The 22,533-nt window shown below is 41.5% G+C and overlaps 1 protein-coding gene across 6 annotated transcripts in view; it reads left to right on the top strand.

Annotated features, from left to right (window-relative positions):
• MRPL1 (mitochondrial ribosomal protein L1) overlaps positions 1-22,533 on the top strand; it is a 69,530-nt gene that overhangs the window by 32,168 nt on the left and 14,829 nt on the right. For all 6 annotated transcript variants that reach the window (XM_080650196.1, XM_080650197.1, XM_080650195.1 and 3 more), the window contains one exon: positions 9,300-9,406. In XM_080650196.1, the coding sequence (XP_080506322.1) occupies positions 9,300-9,406 (107 nt within the window). The remainder of the gene's footprint in view (positions 1-9,299; positions 9,407-22,533) is intronic.

Here is a 22,533-nt window from a genome sequence, read left to right as displayed (position 1 = left end):
TACACTTTTCAAGTGTACATGAAACTTTCACCAGGTTAGACCATTTATTGGGTTGTAAGGCAAGTCTTAATAAATTTAAAAGTATTGAAATCATACAGACTGTGTTTTCTAATCACAATAGTTAAATCAAATTAGGTAACCAAAAGAAGTATGAGAAATCTCCAAATACATTAAAATTAAGAAACCTATTTCTAGATAACTGATAGATCAAAGAAGAAATCCCAAGGTAAATTAGAAAATGTTTTGAACTGAATGACAGTGAAAACACAACACATCAGAACTTGTGGGGTGCAGCTAAAGCAATAATGTAATGCGTACATTATAATCTGTAAAGGGAAATTTATAGTTTTAAAATAACAGAAAAGAAAGGTTTTGACTTTTCTTTGTTCTAAGCTTTAACCTTTAGAACCTAGGAACAAAGAAACAAATTAATAAAAAGAAGAAAATAATAAGTAGAGTGGAAACCAATGACATAGCAGAAGGGTAAATAATAGAGAAAAGGAATGAAAGGAAAACTGATTCACTGAAAAGATCAATAAAATTGATAAAATTTTAGCTGGACCGATTTCTTAAAAAAGAACGCAGATTATCAAAATCAGGAATGAAAGGGGGACCTCAATACCAAACTCATAGACATTGAAAGATAATAAGGTGATATTATGAACAACTTTATGCCAATAAATGTGACAACTTACATGAAATAGGCAAATTCCATGAAAAATACAAAATTCCAAAAGTATCCAGAAGAAATAAAAATATCTAAATTGATCTGTATCAAGTAAAGAAATTGAATTAGTAAATTCTATTTTCCACAATGAAAAGTTCAGGCCCCCATGACTTCTCACTGGTGAATTCTGTCCAACACTTATGACAGAAATAATACCAATTCTTCACAACCTCTTTTTAAAAATAGTGGGAAAGGAACACTTACCAAGTTATTAATGAGCTCAGTATTACCCTGGTATCAAAGCTAGACAAGGACATCACCAGAAAAGAAGACTTCAGATCAATATCTCTCATGAGCAGAAGCAAAAATTCTTAACAAAATTGAATCCTGCCGTATATATATGTATATATAAAGATTAGTAAATCTTAACCAAGGAGATTTAGTCCAGGAATACAGTTAATTTAACATTTGTTGGACATCAATATAATAGATCAACAGAATAAAGAATAGAGACTTTAAGATCATCTCAGTAGGTGAAAGAACTTGACAAAATCAAATACCCATTCACAGTAACTAGAATTATCAGAATACTAGAGGCTCGGTGCATGAATTTGTGCACGGGTGGGGTCCCTAGGCCTGGCTGGTGATTGGGGTCGTCTTGCCTAGTCCTGATTGGGGCCAGGCCGATCAGGGCCAGCTGGTGGGGGGAGGGACGATAGGAGGTTGGCCAGCCAGCTGGGGGAAGGGACTGTGGGAGGTTGGCCAGCTGACTGGGGAGAGGGACCACGGGAGGTTGGCTGTGGGAGCTTACTGACCACCAGGGGGCAGCTCCTTTGTTGAGCGTCTGCCCCCTGGTGGTCACTGCTTGTCATAACAACTGGTTGACTGGTCATTCCGGTCGTAAAGGTTGCTTTTATATATATAGTCTAGAGGCCCAGTGCATGAAATTCGTGCACGGGGGGGGGGGGTCCCCTCAGACCAGCCTGCACCCTGTCCAATCCGGGACCCCTCGGGGGGGGGGCCTTTCACAATCTGAGACCACTGGCTCTTAACTGCTCACCTGCCTGATCGCCCCTAACTCCCCCCCTGCCAGCCTGGTCACCTCTAACAACCTCTACTTGCCGTCCTGTTCGCCCTCAACTGCCCCCCCTGCCGGCCTGGTTGCCCCATGCAGCCTGCTGTTCAGTCTTTTGGTCGTCCCTCATTAACCCCCCTGCCAGCCTGGTCGCCCCACGCAGCCTGCTGTTTGGTCATTACTGTTACTGTGATGGTGTCCCAGACAATTTGCATATTCCTCTATTAATATGTATTAGGAATGGAAGTGAACTACTTCATGTTGACAAAACATGTCTAGAAAAAAATCAGCTAATGTTATTCTTAATGAGGAGACCATCAAGACTGAATGCTTTCTACCTAAGGCCAGGAACAAGGCAAAGATCTCTGCTCTCATCACTTACATTCCAATTTTAACAAGTCAGAGGAATAAAGGGCATGCATATGGGAAAGGAAGAAATAAAAACTTTTTATTCCTAGGGAATATGATCATAAGATGTTCTAGAAAGTGAATTCTAATAAGTGAATTTAGCGGGGTTACAAGTACAAGATCAACACACAAAATCAACTGAATTTCTAGTACTAGCAATAGACAATTAAAATGAAATTTATAAAACAACTTCATTCACAAGGGCATAAAAATAAAATATCAATTAATTTAACAAGGGATGTACAAGACCTATTCAGAGAAAACTACTAAATGTTGTTGAAAGTTTAAGGAATACATAAATAAAGGGATATGTACGATGCCTATAGATTTAAAGTATAATATTTTTAAGATGGAGTTCTCCCCACATATTTCTATAGATTTAACATATTCCTAATTAGACTCCCAGAAGGCTTTAAAAAGTTTTAAAGAAATTATAATCTCATTCTGATTTTTATTTTTTTATTTTTCATCTATTTATTTTATGTTAATCCTCACCCAAGGATATTTTTCCATTGATTTCCAGAGAGAGTGGAAGGGAAGGGTGGGGGGGGGGGGAAGAGACAGAGAGAGAGACAGAGAGACAGAGACATTGATATGAGAGAGACACATCAATTGGTTGCCTCCTGCACACACCCCAACCAGGGCCAGGTGTCGAGCCTGCAACTGAGATACGTGCCCTTGACCGGAATCAAACTCAGGACCTTTCCATCCGAAGGGTGATGCTCTATCCATTGAGCCAAACCAGCCAGGGCTCATTCTGATATTTAAATGGAAAGACAAAGAACCTGGAATAGAAAAATGATTTTAAAAAGGAAGAACAAAATTCTTCAAAATTTTATTATCTGGTTTAAGACTTGACTAGAGAGCTATAGTAATCAAGAGAGTGTGGTATGGCATAAGGATGGATGTATATAAACTAGAGGCCCGTTGCATGAAATTCTTGTATGGGGTGGGGGGTGCCTTAGCCCGGCCTGCACCCTCTTAAATCCAGGACCCTTCGGGGGATGTCCGACTGCCACTCACAATCTGGGACCGCTGGCTCCTAACCACTCACCTGCCTGCCTGCCTGATCGCCCCTAACTGCCTCTGCCTCACCCCGCACCCACGACCCAGAATTCCCTCCAGCCAGTCGCAGGCACCCAGGACCCAGGCTTCCCTCCCTTTGGCCGGCCGTAGGCACCCAGGACCCGGGCCGGCTTTGCCCGGGCTGGCCACAGCCATAGGGGACTGCGGGGCGGGTGGCTTGTCCCTCTCCTGGGCCGCAGCCTGGCTGGTCCCCATTCCACTCTCGTGAGCTCATTTGTGCCTGGCTGGTCCCCATACCCCTCTCCCCAGTGTTGAGTGTCTGCATGAGGGAGTGACAATCATTTGCATATTAGCTCTTTATTATATAGGAGGATAAGCATTGAGAGTTCAGAAATGACCCAACCCTGAAGGTCAACTTGGTTGACTTTTTTGTATCCTCACCCTGGGACTTATATCCATTAATTCTACAGAGAGAGGAAGGGAGGAAGAGAAACATCAAACGTCAATCGATTGCCTCCCCCACATGCCCCTACTGGGAATTAAACCCACAACCTGGGTATGTACTCTAACTGGGAATCGAACCTGAGACCCTTTGGTGCATGGGAAGACACTCTAACCAACTGAGCCACACCTATCAGGTTAGGGTCAACTGGTGTTTGACAGAGGTACCAAAGTTACATAGAAAATAATGGGTTTATCAATGAATGATGCTGAAGTTACTGGGTATCCCTTCCCTCAAATCAAACACAAAAATTAATTCAAAATGGATCATAGTCCTAATTGTAAGGGCTAAAGCCATGAAATTTTTAAATAAAAATTTCTAGGAGAAAATCTTATGACCTTGGATTAGGTAAGGATTTCTTAGGACACAAAAAGCACAAGCCACTGAAGAAAAAGTTGCTAAATTGGACTTTATTAAACTTAAAATCTTTACTCATGGAAAGATATCACTAAAAATGGAAAGACAAGCCACAGATTAGGGGAAAAATACTTGGCACACACATATCTAACAAAGGACTTGTATCCAGAATATATAAAGTAAGTAAAAATATATAACTCAGTAAGAAGACTGTCTAATTGAATTTTAAAGGGAGGAGGCTAAAGAATTGAACAGACACTATACAAAAGAATATATGCAGTTGTCCATTAAGAACATGAAATGATGCTCTCAACATGTTGGTCATTGGGCAAATGCAAATTCACATCAAGAGAAAGAGATAGAAAAGGAAATATTTTAGGTCAAAGGAAGGTTGTTTGTGTTTGTTTTAGGATAGAACTGGCTTAACAACTCAAATACATATCATTATCCCCAATCTCTCACTTTTTTTCTAGTTCTTCTAACTGTATACAGTATCCCATCAGCACCTTCACTTCATTATATTTTAATACAGAACTACAGTGGTTCCCTTTCCTCATTAAGCCCTCTTTTCCTCATTTCATTATCACTATAACATCACTATGATATCAGACTCAAAATTATGAAGTAATTTATTTGCTCATTCTTTCAGCATACATTTGTCATATTGTATTCCTTTTTCTATACATATCTATGATAAAATGGAATTGATGTATTTGGCACAGTAAGAGATTAACAACAGTAACTAATGATATAGAACAGTTATAACAATATGTTGTATTAAAAGTTTTGTGAATGTAGTCTCTCTCTGATAATAGAGACAGCTACTAACTGTCTAACAGTCAGGTAGCATATACAGTGGGGGTGCACTGGACAAAAGGATCATTCATGTCCTAGTGGGATGATGGTGTGAGGTTTCATCATGCTACTTAGTACAGCATGCAATTTAAAACTTACGAATTTTTTATTTTAGGAATTTTTCATTTAATATTTTTGAACTGCAGTTAACCATGGATAACTGAAAGCATGGAAAGCTAAATGGTTGATAATGGAGGACTACTGCATTAGCATCTTACTGTTTATTATTATAATACTAGAGGCCCGGTGCACAAAATTCGTGCACGGAGGGTGGATGTCCCTCAGCCCAGCCTGCACCCTCTCCAATCTGGGACATCCCTCTCACAATCCAGGACTGCTGGCTCCCAACTGCTCACCTGCCTGCCTTCCTGATTGCCCCTAACCGATTCTGCCTGCCAGCCTGATCACCCCCTAACCACTCCCCTGCCAGCCTGATTGATGCCTAACTGCCCTCCCCTGCAGGCCTGGGTCCCTCCCTCCCCTGCAGGCTTGATCGCCCCCAACTGCCCTCCCTTGCAGCCCTGGTCCCTCCCAACTGCCCTCCCTTGCTGGCCATCTTGTGGTGCCCATCTTGTGTCCACATGGGGGCAGCCATCTTTGACCACATGGGGGCAGCCATCTTGCGTGTTGGAGTGATGGTCAATCTGCATATTACTCTTTTATTAGATAGGATAGAGGCCTGGTGCACGGGTGGGGGCCAGCTGGTTTGCCCTGAAGGATGTCCTGGATCAGGGTGGGGGTTCCCTTGGGGCATGGGGCAGCCTGGGCGAGGGGCCTGTGGTGATTTGCAGGCCGGCCACACACCCTGGTGACCCAAGCGGAGGCCCTGGTATCTGGCGTTTATTTATCTTCTACAATTGAAACTTTGTAGCCTAGAGCGGAGCCAAGACTTCTGCTTGCTCCCTGGCGGCAGCCATTTGTATTGGGATTCATGTATCTTCTATAATTGAAACTTTGTAGCCTTAAGCAGAAGCCTGGGCTGCCAGGGCTGCAGAAGCTTGGCTTCCTCCATCACTGCGGGCAACCCTGGCCTCCTGCTCTTTCCAGCTCCCTGGCTGCCGCCATTTCTGTTTGGATTTATGTATCTTCTATCATTGAAACTTTGTAGCTTTGAGTGGAGGCCTAGGCCAGCAAGGGCAGGCGGAAAGCTTGGCTTCCTCCATTGCCGGGGAAACCCAAGCCTCCCTCCTGCTCTCTGTGGCCGTAGCCATCTTGGTTGGGTTTATTTGCATATTCGCTCCTGATTGGCTGGTGGGCGCGGCTTGTGGGCATGGCTTGTGGGTGTAGCGGAGTGATGGTTAATTTGCATATTACTCTTTTATTAGATAGGATCTATCATACTATTTAGTACTCAAGTATATCAGAATGTGATACTAAGAAAAACCTATTTTTCAGTAGTTGTTGCTTCTGCACATCCCTTTTCTCCTAATTAGATTTAAAGCTCCTTGTGAGTAAAGTGCTCCTGAGCCATACGGAATGACTCAGATGATCCTTAGAAGTAATATATGCTGAGTGTATATTGTGCTTGCTATAGAATAAGGTTTTAAAAATTTTTTTATTGGGGTGACATTGGTTAATAAAGTTATATAGGTTTCAGGTGTTCAATTTTATAATACATCATCTTTATATTGTATTGTGTGTTTACTACCCAAAATCAAGTCTCCTTTCATCACCATTTATCCACCCTTTACCTTCTCCTTCCCTCCCACCCCCCTTTTCCTCTGGTAATCACCATACTGGTATCTGTGTCTATGAGTTTTGTTTTGTTTTTTTGTTTAATCCCTTCATTTTCCACCCAGCCCCGCCCCCCTCATCTGTAACAGCTGTCAGTTTATTTTCTGTATCTGTGAGTCTGTTTCTATTTTGTTCATTAGATTCCACATGTAAGTGAAATCATATGGTACTTGTCTTTCTCTCACTGGCTTGTTTCACTTAGTATAATACTCTCCAGGTCCATCCATGCTGTTGCAAAATGTAAGACTTACTTTTTTATGGCCAAGTAGTATTCCATTATGTAAATGTACCACAGCTTTCTTTTTTTTTTTTAAATATCTTTTTACTGAGGGAGAGAAACATCAATGATGAGAATCATTGATTGGCTGCTTCCTGCACGCCCCCTACTGGAGGTCCAGCCCGCAACCTAGGCTTGTGCTCTTGACCAGAATTGAACCCAGGACCCTTCAGTCTTCAGGCCAACAATATCCACTATCACAGCTTTTTTATCCACTCATCAACTGATGGCCACTTGGGCTGCTTCCAAATCTTAGCTATTGTAAATGACACTGCAATGAACATAGGGGTGCATATATTCTTTTGAATCAATGTTTCAGTTTTCTTTGGATATATTCCCAGAAGTGCAATTGCTGGGTCATAAAGCTATTCCATTTTTAATTTTTTGCTTTCCACAGTGGCTGCACCGTTGGTATTCCCACCAACACTGTACAAGGGTTTCCTCTTTGCGTCCTTGCCAACACTTGTTTGTTGATTTATTGATGATAGCTATTCTGGCAGGTGTGAGGTGATATCTCGTGGTTTTAATTTACATTTCTCTGATGATTAGTGACATTGAGCATCTTTTCACATGCCTGTTGGCCATCAGTATGTCCTCTTTGAAGAAATGTCTATTCAGGTCCTTTGCCCATTTTCTTATAGTAATTGGATTGTTTTTTTGTTGTTTTTTTTTGGTGTTGAGTTGTATAAGTTCTTTATAAATTTTAAATATTGACTTATCACGGGAAGAATTGCTGGAGACACAGTGGTAGTAATGTGTCTTTAATAGCACATTTCTTATTTTACTTCTTACCCTTCAAATAATTCACATTTTCTATGTACAAAATCGAAAAATTTTCAAGTTAATTAATAGTATTGTAGAATATTAAAAATATGTATTTCATGTATTAAATTCAAGTTAAAAATTTAATGACTAATGATTAGGAAAATGAGCTTATGTTTGGAGTTTCCAATGTGATTCTTTGAAAATTCTTACTTTTTTTTTTACCTTGATTCTGTTTTTCTCCTTTCTATATTCAATTGCATCCTTTTTTTTTTTTTTTCATGTTAAGGGATGATAAAGTGACATTAGAATCCAATAAATTAAGTTTTAATTCTTTTCTTTTTTTAAAAAAAAATATATTTTATTGATTTTTTACAGAGAGGAAGGGAGAGGGGGAGAGAGGTAGAAACATCGATGAGAGAGAAACATCGATCAGCTGCCTCCTGCACACCTCCCACTGGGGATGTGCCCGCAGCCAAGGTACATGCCCTTGACTGGAATCGAACCTGGGACACTTCAGTCCGCAGGCCGATGCTCTATCCACTGATCCAAACCGGTTAGGGCAAGTTTTAATTCTTAACTTGTTTTTCATGCCAGCTTTGTACAGTACTGAGCTGTATCATTCACTGTGATATTATTTCTACTGCTAAATCTTGCTACTTTTGCTAGTTTCTACCTTTCTTTATGGTAAGGCAGGTCAGGTGAATTTTACACAAAGGTAAGTAAAATGTTCTTAAAAGATTTCAAGACTCCACTGTTACCTTTTATTATGGACTAGAGGCCTGGTGCACGAAATTTGTGCACAGGTAGGGTCCCTAGTCCTGGCCAGTGATCAGGGACTATTGGAGCCTCCCTTCCCTGGCTGCCGGCCGGGGTCTTCCTTTGTTCCGTGCTGTCCCCTGGTGGTCAGTGCACATCATAGTGAGCAGTTGAACTCCCGGTTGGTCAAACTCCTGAGGGGACACTTTGTATATTAGCTTTTTATTATATAGGATTGTTTTACAGATTTTATTTTAATTTGTCATTAGTGTTTCTAAAGTAGATAAGCAGCATAATTACACATATTTTTTTATTAGTTATCTATTACTGTGTAGCAATATTACCACAAATGTAGTGGCTTATAACAACACACATTTATTATCTCAGCTTCAGGGTCTCGGGCTTCAGTCAAGGTGTAGAGTAGAGCTGTGGTCTCATCTGAGACATGACTGGGGAAGGATTCGCTTGTATATTCATGTGACTTTTTGGCAGAATTCAGTTCCTTTCAGGCTGCTGGACTGAGGGTCTCAGTTTCTTACCCTGTGGCCATCTTCATATGCACCTCATAACATTGCAGCTTGCTTCTTCACAGCCAGTAGGAGGAGAGTCTCCTCTTAAGATAGGCATTGCAGTTCTATGTGATGTAATCATGTACACATAATCATCCTGTTGGTGAGAGCAAGTTGCAGGTCCCATCCACACTAAAGGGGGGATTACACAAGGGCATAAACTCCAGGAACTGGGACCACTCTGGAGTATCTCTGCCACAACTTATTTAGTATATATTAACATGAGATTAATGCTTTTCTTATTCATTAATTTTTGCTACTTGCTTAGATGGAATGATTAACTTTGGATATTTTATTTTTCTAACCAGATTCCATTGGCCGTGACATCCCCAAAATGCTTGAATTATTTAAAACTGGAATTGAAATTAAGGTAGATGAAGAAAGGGAGAACTTTCTCTCGACCAAAATAGCAACAGTAAGTTAACAGTGGAAATTATTCAATAACCCTTTTATATTTTTTTGCTTAAGTGATTCATTAATTATTTATAACATATCAGTCCTTTGAACTTGTTCTTGTCACTAGCATTAGGAGTGGCACATAGATAATTTTTTTATTGGTTGAACTCATAAATTTTAATGGTACTATAGAATTTCTTCCTTCTGAGTTATGTGCTGCCCACTGACATTTACTTGTACTTTGCCTTATTTCATTATCTATTCTGTTAATTCTGTCCCCTAATAAAGTAGGGTCTAGATCTTATGTATGCCCTACAAGACTTTGCATAATGCTGAGCCCATAATAGGTATTTAATACTACTTTAATGGAATTGAGTAATTTCCTTTATTTTTATGAATTATTTCTGATTATCTCTGAATGGGTTTTAAAACCCTTTTGTCTATTTACAGAAGATGCTAGAAATCAATTTCCAAAGCTACTTTTAGGAAACTACTATAGATGTGTCAAATTTTTATAGGATTATGTTTTTAAATACACAGCTATTTGCTAATATCTTTTTTAAAATATATTTTTATTGATTTCAGAGAGGAAGGGAGAGGGAGAGAAAGATAGAAACATCAATGATGAGAGAGAATCATTGATCGGCTGCCTCCTGCACACCCCACACTGGGGATTGAGCCCACAACCCGGGCATGTGCCCTTGACTGGAATCAAACCCAGGACCTTTCAGTCCACAGGCTGGCGCTCTGTCCCCAGAGCCAAACCAGCTAGGGCTGCTAATATCTTCTTTATATTAAAGAATCTCTAAAATATCTATGTAATGTAATTTTATTTTGTACAATAACTATAGGGATAATAGTAATATGGATAGCAAATTTTAAATTGCCTACTAAGTGCCAGGCACCATTCTAAACACTTTTTATATATTGTATCTTTTAATCCTTAAACCTGTGAGAGGTAAATTATTCCCATTTTATAGATGAAGGCATGGAAGCCCAGGGATGTTAAATACTTTTTCCAAGATCCCATAGCTAGTATAAGGCAGAATAGGTATTTGAATCTTGGCAGTCTCCTCCAGGGTGCAGGCTCTTTACCCCTGTACCATCCAGCCTCATGGCTGGAATTACTTGGATAGCTGTTATTCTTCCTCCCATCCTACTCCTGAGAGGAATTATGCATTATAGCCAACAGGTAGAAGTCTAAGCTAATTGAACTGTACCCACTGTAGATCATCAGAGATGTAGAAAAAGTGCTTATATAGTTTTATGGAAAGAAAACTTGCTTTAGAAAGGGGCAAAGCAGGTTTAATCCAGTCAGGGATTGGGAAACCGCTCATTGCCGTCATTTCCATCAAAGCTCAGCTCCAGTTCATTTGGCTTTGACCTCTGCTAGAACCTGATGTAGGAATTTCCTTATTCCCCAAAGGCCCTTGGCAGTGCTTCTTGTTTCTTAGGGTTGACAACATTGTAATGTAAAAAAAAAAAAACACCACAAAACAACCAAATACAAATTTTAAGAGAATATTCTGGAACTATAGAGACATGGGTTTGAATACCAGTACTGCTACTTAAGGAATGGCAGACTTTAAACAAGTGTCTTAATGTTGTGTCTCACATTTCCTCATCCATAAAACTTATATGGTAATATCTGTTTTACAATGTGGTTTTACAGATTAAATAAAATTTTAAAATGGTAGCAGCTATTGTCGTCACTCTTTTGGTTGGACTTTTGGGGGCTATAGAATATCTTTATAAAACTCTTTACAGCTAGATTTTTTCTTTTTAAGTAATGTTTTCAGTATATTCAATAGTTAGTAGTTTATATAGATCCAGATTTAGAGTATACTAAGCCATGGCATCTTATTCATTCTTTTCAACAAATACTGTAATGATTAAGACATGGGCTTCAGCTCAGCCAGTGTGGCATAGTGGTTGAGTGTTGACCTATGAACCAGGAGGTCAGAGTTTGATTCCCGGTCAGGGCACATGCCCAGTTGCAGCTCGATACCCAGTATGGGGCATGCAGGAGGCAGCCGATCAATGATTCTCTCTCATCATTGATGTTTCTGTCTCTCTTACCCTCACCCTTTCTCTCTGAAATCAATAAAAATATATTAAAAAAAAAAAAAAGACATGGGCTTCAGATCAGACTCCCTGGATCTTTTAGAGATATAATCCTATATAATAAAAGCCAATTATGCAAATCGACCAAACAGTGGAACCACCAGAGGAACGACTGGTTGCTATGATGCACACTGACCACCAGGGGACAGACGCTCAATGCAGCAGCTGCTCCCAGCCCGCAGAGGGAGGCGACAGGTGGCGGCAGTGCAGGGGAGAGGGGCAGGGCGGGGCTGGCGAGTGGGCGGCGCCAGGCTGGCCAAGGCGGGTGGCAGCGGGAGCCCCTCGATCACCCCGCCAGTCTCCCCAACGATCGGCCCTGATCGCCAGCCAGGCCTAAGGACCCTACCTATGCACGAATTTTGTGCACTGGGCCTCTAGTAATTTTTATAATGAAAAACAACTTTGTGTGTTTAAAGTGAATACTACTTAAATATTGTAGTATAATAACGGGTTTTAGATTCATACTGTCTGCTTCAAATCCTAGTTCCAGATTAGAACTCTGCCACCTTGCTCTCTGAGTTTCAGTTTCCCCCCATACCCTGTATATGTAAAATGAAGTTAATAGTGATACAGACTTTCTAGGCTAGGATGGGATAGATAAAATGACATGGTAACTATCAAAGACTTTCTAGGTTGAAATAGAGTTAATAGGAACCTGATTTATCCTCCTTCTAAAGCAATTAACATTACCTTGATATCAAAACCAGACCAAAATAAGAAAAGGGTAGTCCAATATCATTCATGAACATAGATGTTAAAATTATAAAATCAGTAATAAAACAATTACGTTTTAAAAATCAGCAAAAGGGAGAAAACCAAGATGGCGGCATAGGTAAGCACCTAAACTGCTGCCTCGTACAACAATTTCAAAACTACAACTAAAAGACAGAACGGACACCATCCAGAACCACAGGAAAGCTGGCTGAGTGAAAATTCTACAACTAGAAGGAAAGAGAAAAGCTCACGGAGAATTGGAGGTACGGCAAAGGGTCTTTGTGCACGCAGAGAGGAAGGGCAGCTGAGAGCCTGGCTGACTTTCTCTGGCGGAAGGGGGAAAGAAGCCCCCGACCGCACTGAACCCCAGTTCTGACTGCACTGAACCCAGTTCTGACTTTACTGAACCCCAGTTCCGGGCGAGCCCCTGGGGACCCACGCTCTTGTGGGGGGAGTCTGGACTCTTGGGCGGAGACTCAGGAGCCGGGAAGGCAGAGGTCTGAAGGCGCGCACGTGCGCGCAAGGGCAAGGCTGACGGGAAGCCAAGACTGAGACTCCACCCCATCCAAGCTGAGCACAGAGGCTATTGCAATTTGGTAAGTCTAATCCTATAAGGCTGTCTCCAGCACCGAACTTCTCCCAGCATAGACACAGCTGATCCTTACAGCCAACTGGCCCGGAGGTCAATTCTTCCCAGTGATACCAACAACAATAAAGACTTAATTATAACAAGGCTGTACACACAGTCCACAAAGGGGTGCACCAAGAGTGTCCACCTCAGGTTAACTGGGGAGGCAGACCCACTGGGCCATATTGGAAACCTAGCACACAAATCTACCTTACCAACTCAGGGAAGCAGTGAAAATGCGGCGTCAAAGAATCAGATCACAAACGAAAGAAATGGAGGAAAACAAACGACTGGATATAGAATTCAAAACCACGGTTATAAGGCTTTTTAAGAATATCCTAGAAAAGGCCGATAAATATAACGAGACCCTCGAAGATATGAAAAAGGGCCAACTAGAAATTAAACATACACTGACTGAAATAAAAAATATTATACAGAGACCCAAAAACAGACAAGAGGAACACAAAAATCAAGTCAAAGAATTGAAATACAAAGAAGCAAAAAACACTCAACCGAAAAAGCAAAAAGCAAAAAAAAAAAATCCAAAAAGTTGAAGATAGTGTAAGAAGCCTCTGGGACAACTTCAAGCGTACCAACATCAGAATTATGGGGGTGCCAGAAGAAGAGAGAGAGCAAGATACTGAAAACCTATTTGAAGAAATAATGACCGAAAACTTCCCCCACCTGGTGAAAGAAATAGACTTACAAGTCCAGGAAGTGCACAGAACCCCAAACAAAAGGAATCCAAAGAGGACCACACCAAGACACATCATAATTAAAATGCCAAGGGCAAAAGACAAAGAGAGAATATTAAAAGCAGCAAGAGAAAAACAGTTAGTTACCTACAAGGGAGCACCCATATGACTGTCAGCTGATTTCTCAACAGAAACTATGCAGGCCAGACGGGAGTGGCAAGAAATTTTCAATGTGATGAATAGCAAGAACCTACAACCAAGATTACTCTACCCAGCAAAGCTATCATTCAGAATTGAAGGGCAGATAAAGAGCTTCACAGATAAGAAAAAGCTGAAGGAGTTCATCACCACCAAACCAATATTATATGAAATGCTGAAAGGTATTCTTAAAGAAGAGGAAGAAGAAAAAAGTAAAGAGAAAAATTATGAACAACAAATACATATCTCTCAACAAGTGAACCTAAAAATCAAGTGAATTAAAAACCTGAGGGACAGAATAATCTGGTGAATATAATAGAATCAGGGGCATAGAAAGGGAGTGGATTGATAATTCTCAGGGGGAAAGGGGTATGGGGGGTTCATGAAGAGACTGGACAAAAATCATACACCTATGGATGAGGACAGTGGGGGGGAGGTAAGGGCAGAAGGTGGGGTGGGAACTGGGTGGAGGGGAGCTATGGGGGGAAAAAGGAGAAATAATTGTAATAATCTGAATAAAGATTTATTAAAATTAAAAAAAAATGTAGTGGAAAAAAAAATCAGCAAAAGATTTGAACACACCCCACCACAGTGTGACAAACACATGACAAACACGTTGGAAGATGCTCATCAACATTATTAGTCATTAAGGAAATACAAATTAAAACCACAGGGATGTATCGTTATATATTCACTGGAATAATTAAAATTAAAAAGACTGACTATGACAAGTGTTGATGAGGACATGGAGGGACTGGAATGCTTATAACACTACTGTGGGAATGTAAAATGATGCTGCCATCTGTTTGGCAAACAGTTTGGCAGTTTAAGAAGTTTAACATCCACCTCTTATATGATTCCACTATTCCACTTTTAGATAGTTACTCAGGAGAGATGAAAACATATCTCTATAAAAATACTTGTAAACAAATGCTTATATCAGAGTTATTTGTAATAGCTAAAAATGGAAACATTCTACATATCTAGTGACATATGAATTTATAAATAAACTTTGTTAGATTTCTATAAAATTCTTTTTTTAAAAAATCCTCACCCAAGGATGTTTTTCCATTGATTTTTAGAGTGGAAGGGAAGAAGGAGGGAGGTGGGAGGAGGGAGAGAGGGAGAGAGATGTGAAAGAGACACATTGATTGGTTGCCTCCCGCATACTCCCTGACTGAGCCTGCAACCTAAGTACATGCCCCTGACTGAGAATTGAACCTGGACCCTTCAGTCCATGGGCCAATGCTCTTAAACACTGAGCCAAGCCAGCCAGGGCTATCTATATATATAAAAGACTAAGCGACTGAACGATTGGTCGACTGGTTGCTATGATGTGCACTGACCACCAGGGGGCAGATGCTCAACACAGGAGCTGCCCCCTGGTGGTCAGTACATTCCCGCTCAGCTGACCGACGGGCGCCAGACGCTGGGCTCATGGCTGGCAAGCGCAGCTGCGGTGGTGTGAGTCTCTCCCCGCTCTGTGGCAGCACGGCGCCAGGCACAGTGGGGCCAGAATGAGGGGGAGCTGCATGGTGCCTGGCCCAGGCTCAGGCTCCTCCCTGGCTGCCTGTCACTTCACACACTACTATATCCTTCGGAGGATATCAGGCCAAAACTGACAGTCCAACATCCCCCAAGGGATCCTGAATTGCAAGTTGGCGCAGGCCAGGCTGAGGGATCCCACTGGTGCACAAATCCGTGCACCAGGCATCTCTATAATAGAATATTCTTCAGTAATTAAAAGAAACTACTGATGCATGCTTTAACATGGATCAAATTAAAAATAATTATGCAGAGTGAAAGAAGCCAGACAAAAAGGAGTGCTTATTGTATGATTCTATTTATATAAAATTCTGGCAAATGCAAAATAATATATAGTGACAGACAGAAAGCAGATCAGTAGTTGCCTTGGGGACAAAGGTGGGAAGGAGAGATTAGGAAGGAGAGGGTAGGAATTTTGAGGATTAGTAACATGTTTGTTATCCTGACCAGTGATGGTTTCATGAGTGTGTACATAGTTAACATATTAACACTTTAATATGTATATATACATATATATATATTTTTTATAGACTTCTGAGAGGGAGAGAGAGACAGAAACATCAATGATTCTCATTGATGCCTCCTGGACGCCCCCTACTGGGTATCGATCCCACAACCCAGGCATGTGCCCTTGACCAGAATCGAACCCGGGACACTTCAGTCCACAGGCTGACACTCTATCCACTTAGCCAAACTGGCTATGGCAGTGGTTGGCAAACTGCGGCTCGCGAGCCACATGCGGCTTTTTGGCCCCTTGAGTGTGGCTCTTCCACAAAATACCATGGCCTGGGCGAGTCTATTTTGAAGAAGTGGCGTTAGAAGAAGTTTAAGTTTAAAAAATTTGGCTCTCAAAAGAAATTTCAATTGTTGTACTGTTGATATTTGGCTCTGTTGACTAATGAGTTTGCCGACCACTGGGCTATGGCAATATATTAACACTTTAAAGATGTGCAGCAGATCCCATGGAATACCATCTATATATATAAAAATCCAGCGACCAGAATGACCAGTTGCTATGATGCCCATTGCGGCCAGCGAACCTAGCCCTATTGGGGGTGTGGCCAGCCTGCAAACCCCCAGTGGCCCCTCACTCAGATCGGCCCCGTCCCCCAGCAGGGACCCTCCACCCCAAACCAGGGCCTCCATCAGGGCAGACCAGCCGGCCCCACTCATGCACCAGGCCTCTATCCTATATAATAAAAGGGTAATATGCAAATTGACCTTAATGGCGGAACGACCAGAACAACCACTGGACCAGTCACTATGAGGTGCACTGACCACCTCTTGGTCTGTTTCCCTGCCGGCAGGCTCTGATCGCCTGATGGCCACCCGCAGCGGGGCCGGGGCCGGCGAGCAGGCGGGAACAGCTGACCTCTCAGTCCCTTCCCCCAGCCGTCAGGCACTGATCACCCAATGGCGAACGGGAAACTGGGGGTGGGAGGTGGTGGGAGGCAGGGCCAACTGCAGGCAGCTGGAGAAGATGGCCCTGATTGCAGGCCAGGCCTAGGGACTGTACCCATACACGAATTTTGTGCGCCAGGCCTCTAGTTTAGCAATAAATAGGAACAATCTATGGATACATGCTATGTTGTGGATGAACCTCAGAAACATTATGCTTAGTGAAAGACACCAGACACAGAAATCACTTACTGTGTGCTACTATTTATATGAAATATCCAAAAAAGATGTGTTTTTTTTTTTTAAGACAAAAAGTAGATTAGGTTATCTGGGGTGGCAGCAGGAAGAAAAAGGCATAACAGTAAATGTGCATAAGTCATGTTGGATTGATGAAGATGTTTTAAAACTGCTTGTTGGTGATGGTTGCTCAACTTGGTAAACTTATTAAAAAATAATTGAATTGTAAATTAGAAAATGGCAAATAATATGAAATGCAAAATATGCCTCAATAAAATTATTAAAAATATGCAGTAAGTCAGGAATACCTCAATAAAGTTGTTTAAGAAGGAATAAAAATCTGTTTACCATTGTATATAATATAACTATTCCATAGAAATATTAGTTTTAATTATCAGAGATTACAGATTTTTTTTTAAAAGACTTCAAAGCAAAGTAACATAGTTTTCTTAAAAGTTTGATATTTCCATGAGTGATGTTACTCTTATTATATAGTTGGAAATACTGAAGATGTTTGTTGTTGCCACCTGTGTAATATTAGAATTGGATTGGGTATGATTATGCAGATGAAAGGCCATTGACAGCACCACAGTCCTCATTTAGGGAGAGTTCCTCCTCATTTTGGATACAAAGAGGGTATCAAGATCAGGGTCAAGAAACTATAGCCCAAATCCAATTGTGGCTCATTTTCTTACAGTCTGTGAACCCAAAATGGTCTTTACCATTTAAATGGTTGTAAACAGCAAAACAAAACAAAGAATTTTCTACAGAGATCATATGAGGCACACAAAGCCTAAAGTATTTAATATCTGACTCTTTAGGGAAAAAGGTTTATTGACCCCTAATCTAGAAAGATGGGTTTTGGGAGAGCAAAATGTATTAATTTTGTGTTTTTATTTGCCTGTACAAGAGAGACTGTCTTAACTTTACTTAAATCATCTTGGTGTCTCTTGTTATGGTTCTAGAGTCTGCACTGCCACATTGCTTCATGATTCATATCTACTTTTGATGTAATGTGAAACTGATGTTGAGTAGTTTAAGCTGGTTTTTCTTCTGTATCAAAGTGATAAATACAATCAGTTGAATGATCTTATATAGTTATCTGATTTTAGGATTAGCATCTTGAGTATGAGAACCAAGCCACTTGTGATGCCTTTGTCTATCAGAACTGTACTAATGTGTTAGAGCCAGTATCCAACATTTGTGAGTAGTACTTGTGGGTAAATTGGTTTCGTTTTTCTTTCCTACCATTTGTACCTATATTTTACATGTTCGTGAAATTGGTTATATGTACACGCAAATGCTTATATCAGCGAGAATGTCATTCAGAGAATAATGTTGGACATCGTGCAGACAGAACAGTTTGTTTTTGGAATATTTTATTTTTTAGTCAGTTATATTGCTATCATCCTATCTAATAAAGAGGGAATATGCTAATTGACCATCACTCCATCACAAAGATGGCTGCACCCACAGCTGAGGCCAAGTTCCCTTAAGGAGCCTTAATGAGCAATCAGCAGGGATCTGAGGCTACGCCCTCCCCCGCCCCCGTGGGGCTTGACAGGGGACCTCAGGCCTGATGCCAGGGTGGGGGACCTCAGGCCACACCTCCCACCCGGCAAGACTTGACAGGGACCTCAGGCCTCACCCCCTGCTCCGGCACCAGGCTGGGGGACCTCAGGCCATGACCCCCACCCAGCGGGGCTTAACGGGGGACCTCAAGGCGCTCTTCTCGTCCTGATGCTGGGCTAGGGGACCTCAGGCTGCTCCCCCCACCCCAGTGCCAGGCTGGGGGACCTCAGGCTGCGCCCCCCACCAGGTGGGGCTTGACAGGGAACTTCAGGCCGTGCCCCCCACCCTGGCACCAGGCCAGGGGACCTCAGGCCGCACCCCCTGCCCCAGCACCAGGCCAGGGAACTTCAGGTCGGGCTCCCCACCCAGCGGGGCTTGACGGGGGACCTCAAGGTGCACCCCCAGTGCTGGGTCGGGGGAACTCAGGCCGTGCCCTCCGCCCAGCAGGGCTTGATGGGGGACCTGAGGCTGTGCCCCCCTCCCAGTGCCAGGCCGGGGGACCTGAGGCTGTGCCCCCCTGCCTGGCGGGGTTTGACAGGAGACCTCAGGCCATGCCCCCTACCCAGCGGGGCTTGACAGGGGATCTCAGGCCGTGTCCCCCACCTGGCGGGGCTTGACGGGGCACCTCAAGGCATGCCCCCCGCCCCATCTGGGGGATCTCAGGCCACGCCCCCCATCCTGGCACCAGGCCAGGGGACCTGCCTGACAGGGCTTGACAAGGGTGGGACTGGCCGGGTTTGGATCTAGCCCAATGTGGGGGTGCAGCCAGGTCTGGGTCTCATGTGATTTTGAGGCGCATGTGGGTGGGCGGGGACTTGACTCTGTGTCCCCCTTTTAATGTGCACGAATTCCGTGCACTGGGCCACTAGTGTAATCAATATTTCTCGTCATGAAGAATGAATTGGTTGGGATAAAATAAGTTGCTAAATGGACAGATTTAAGGGAAAGATCTTTTTTTAAAAAATATATTTCATTGATTTTTTTTTTTTTTTTTTTTTTACAGAGAGGAAGGGAGAGGGATAGAGAGTTAGAAACATTGATGAGAGACATCAATCAGCTGCCTTCTGCACACTCCCTACTGGGTATGTCCCTACTGGGTATGTGCCCGCAGCCAAGGTACATGCCCTTGACCGGAATCGAACCTGGGCCCCTTGAGTCCGCCGGCCGACGCTCTATCCACTGAGCCAAACCGGTTAGCGCTAAGGGAAAGATCTTAAAGCATAAAACTAAAAATAAAGGTTTACAGGGGAGTAGAAACACATTTTTACAACTGGACCCTAACCTTTTTTTTTTCTTCTTTTTAATCCTCACCTGAGTATAGAGAGTGGAAGAGAGAGGGAAAGACAGAGAGAACTATGGATATGAGATAAACACATGGATTGGTTGTCTCCTGCACACACAGGACCAGGGCCCGAGCCTGAGCCAGGGAGGAGCCTGCATTCGAGGTACGTGCCCTTGACCAGAATCGAACCCGGGATCCTTCAGTCCACTCTATCCATTGAGCCAAACTGGCTAGGGCCCTATTTTTTTTTTTTTAATTTATGATTCTTTCCATGAAATAGAAATGAATTAAGGCAGATTCTCAAAAAAAAAGCTGAAATATAATATGAACCTGTCCAGTATATATATTCTAAGTAGCAGTTTCATTTCATATAGTAATTAAATAACTTTAAAGTGATTTATCTGAGTTTATAATATAGAAAACAACATAACAGTCATAATTTTACTGCCTAGATAACTCTATTGGCCTTTAAAATTTTTCAAATTGATATATGTACTTGGTTAAATTATTAGCTTAAAAATTCTAAGGTGAACATTACTATTGTTTTCTTAGGATAAAATCTTATCTCCTACTTCTTAAAATTTTAAGTTTCTTCATCTGTCACCCATTCTTAATACTTTCTTTTCAAATATTCTTAGGCCTGACCTGATTCTCTACCTCTCTCTTTTTTTCTGTGTGGGGTCTTGTGACTCCGTTTACTGTGCACACCTGCTGATTTGCCTCTGCCATGATTCACTGTTGACTAGTCCTACTAAATGGAATTGACAAGAGCCATGTTCATAGAAGGTGGACTGCTTGTAAAATTGAAGTGTTCACAGATTGCCTGGCATCTGCTAACTATGGAAAATAAAGCCTTTCTACACAGTGTTTGGGACTGATATTTTTTCTAACCCATGACCTCTAGACATTTTTAATGTATCCTATATATTTTAAAAATCTATTCTTATTTATTGACTTTTCTTAAATTTTATTCTCTGAATAGGAAAAATTATTAGCTCATTTATAATACTAGGTGTACCGGTTAATAATAGCGGATTTTGTAATCAAAGAAAACACAATAATTTCAAGAGAAACATCAAAAGTATTATAGTCAAAGTAATGTCCATCGCTAGCTACACATTTCCCCATCTTTCAGGTAATATGTGGATACCGTCCCAATAGAACTTTTCTTGCTTTGAGGCAAACCATTCAGAGACCCAATTTTCCACTTCTTTGTATGGTTTGAAGTGCTGCTCAGAAAATGCGTGTGCCATCGATCAGAACAAGTGGTAATCTGAAGGAGCAAGGTCTGGTGAATACAGCGGGTGGGTTAATACTTCCCAGGCAAGGTCTTTTAACGTGTCTTTAACTGGTTTTGAAGTGTGTGATGGTGCGTCATCATGAAGCAAAATTACTTTGCCGTGTCTTCTGGCACGTTCTGGTTGTTTCATGATCAAAGCGTGGTTCAAATTGATTATTTGTTGTCCGTAGTGATCAGTATTAACCATTTCACCTGGTTTTAGAAGCTCATAATACACCACACCTTCTTGATCCCACCAAACAGAGCATTGTCTTTCCAAAGCGATTTGGCCTTGCAGTCGATGTTGATGGTTGACCTGGATCAACCCATGATTTTGTGCATTTGGGATTCTCAAAATAAATTCACTTTTCATTGCCAGTCACAATTCGATGCAAAAAAGACTTTCGTGCATTGAAGCAACATTTTACTGGTGACTTTTTGGTTTTCCATTTGTCTTTCGTTCAGTTGATGTGGTACCCATTTTCCTTCCTTTAAAATCTTTCTCATTGCTTGTGAACAATTGGAAATTGTTTGCTGAGCAATGTTTAATCTTTCTGCAAGTTGTTTTTGAGTTTGACACACATCTTCATCCAATAATGCTTGTAATTGTTGGCCTTCAAACTTTTCGGTTGACCTGGATATTCTTTGTCTTTCACATCGAACTCATCACTTTTAAAGCATTTAAACCAGCGTTCACAAGTATCTTGAGAGGAGTATGTTCACCATAAGCTTCCCGAAGTATTCAGCAGCACTTTTTTTCAAAATAAAGTAATGAATTAAAACTTCCCACAAATGCTCTTTTTTTGGCATGAAATTCGACACTTTTAAGTGTAAAGATATTTTTGATGTTAACACCTTCAACAAATTTGACATATGAATTTTTGAAGCTTGTTGTCAATACAACAAAATAGCATACATATCAAATCACATATATATCAACATATGTGTAACTCCATCTATTGAAAAAATTCCGCATTATTAACCAGTGCACCTAGTATAGCCTAAAAAAGAAAAACAAAAACAACCAAATTAATAGTCAAGTGCTGACTTTGTACCAGGCACAATGTAATGCAAAATAGAATAAGACCTTTTTCCTTAAGAAAGATATATGTGGGCCGAAACCGGTTTGGCTCAGTGGATAGAGCGTCGGCCTGCGGACTGAAAGGTCCCGGGTTTGATTCCGGTCAAGGGCATGTACCTTGGTTGCAGGCACATCCCCAGTGGGAGGTGTGCAGGAAGCAGCTGATTGATGTTTCTCTCTCATCGATGTTTCTAGCTCTCTATCCCTCTCCCTTCCTCTCTGTAAAAAATCAATAAAATATATTAAAAAAAAAAAAGAAAGATATATGTGGTAGAGGAGCTACATATGGAAATAAATTATAGAAAAGTATGATAATAGAAATATATATAAGATAGAAGGAAATTGCAGAAAAGAAGCAATGATTAATGTGTAATTATGCCAAGGAGTAGGCCA

This window comes from Plecotus auritus (assembly GCF_963455305.1).
Source record: "Plecotus auritus genome assembly, chromosome: 1".
Classification (NCBI taxonomy): Eukaryota; Metazoa; Chordata; class Mammalia; order Chiroptera; family Vespertilionidae; genus Plecotus; species Plecotus auritus.
This window is presented reverse-complemented; position numbering and strand designations above follow the sequence as displayed.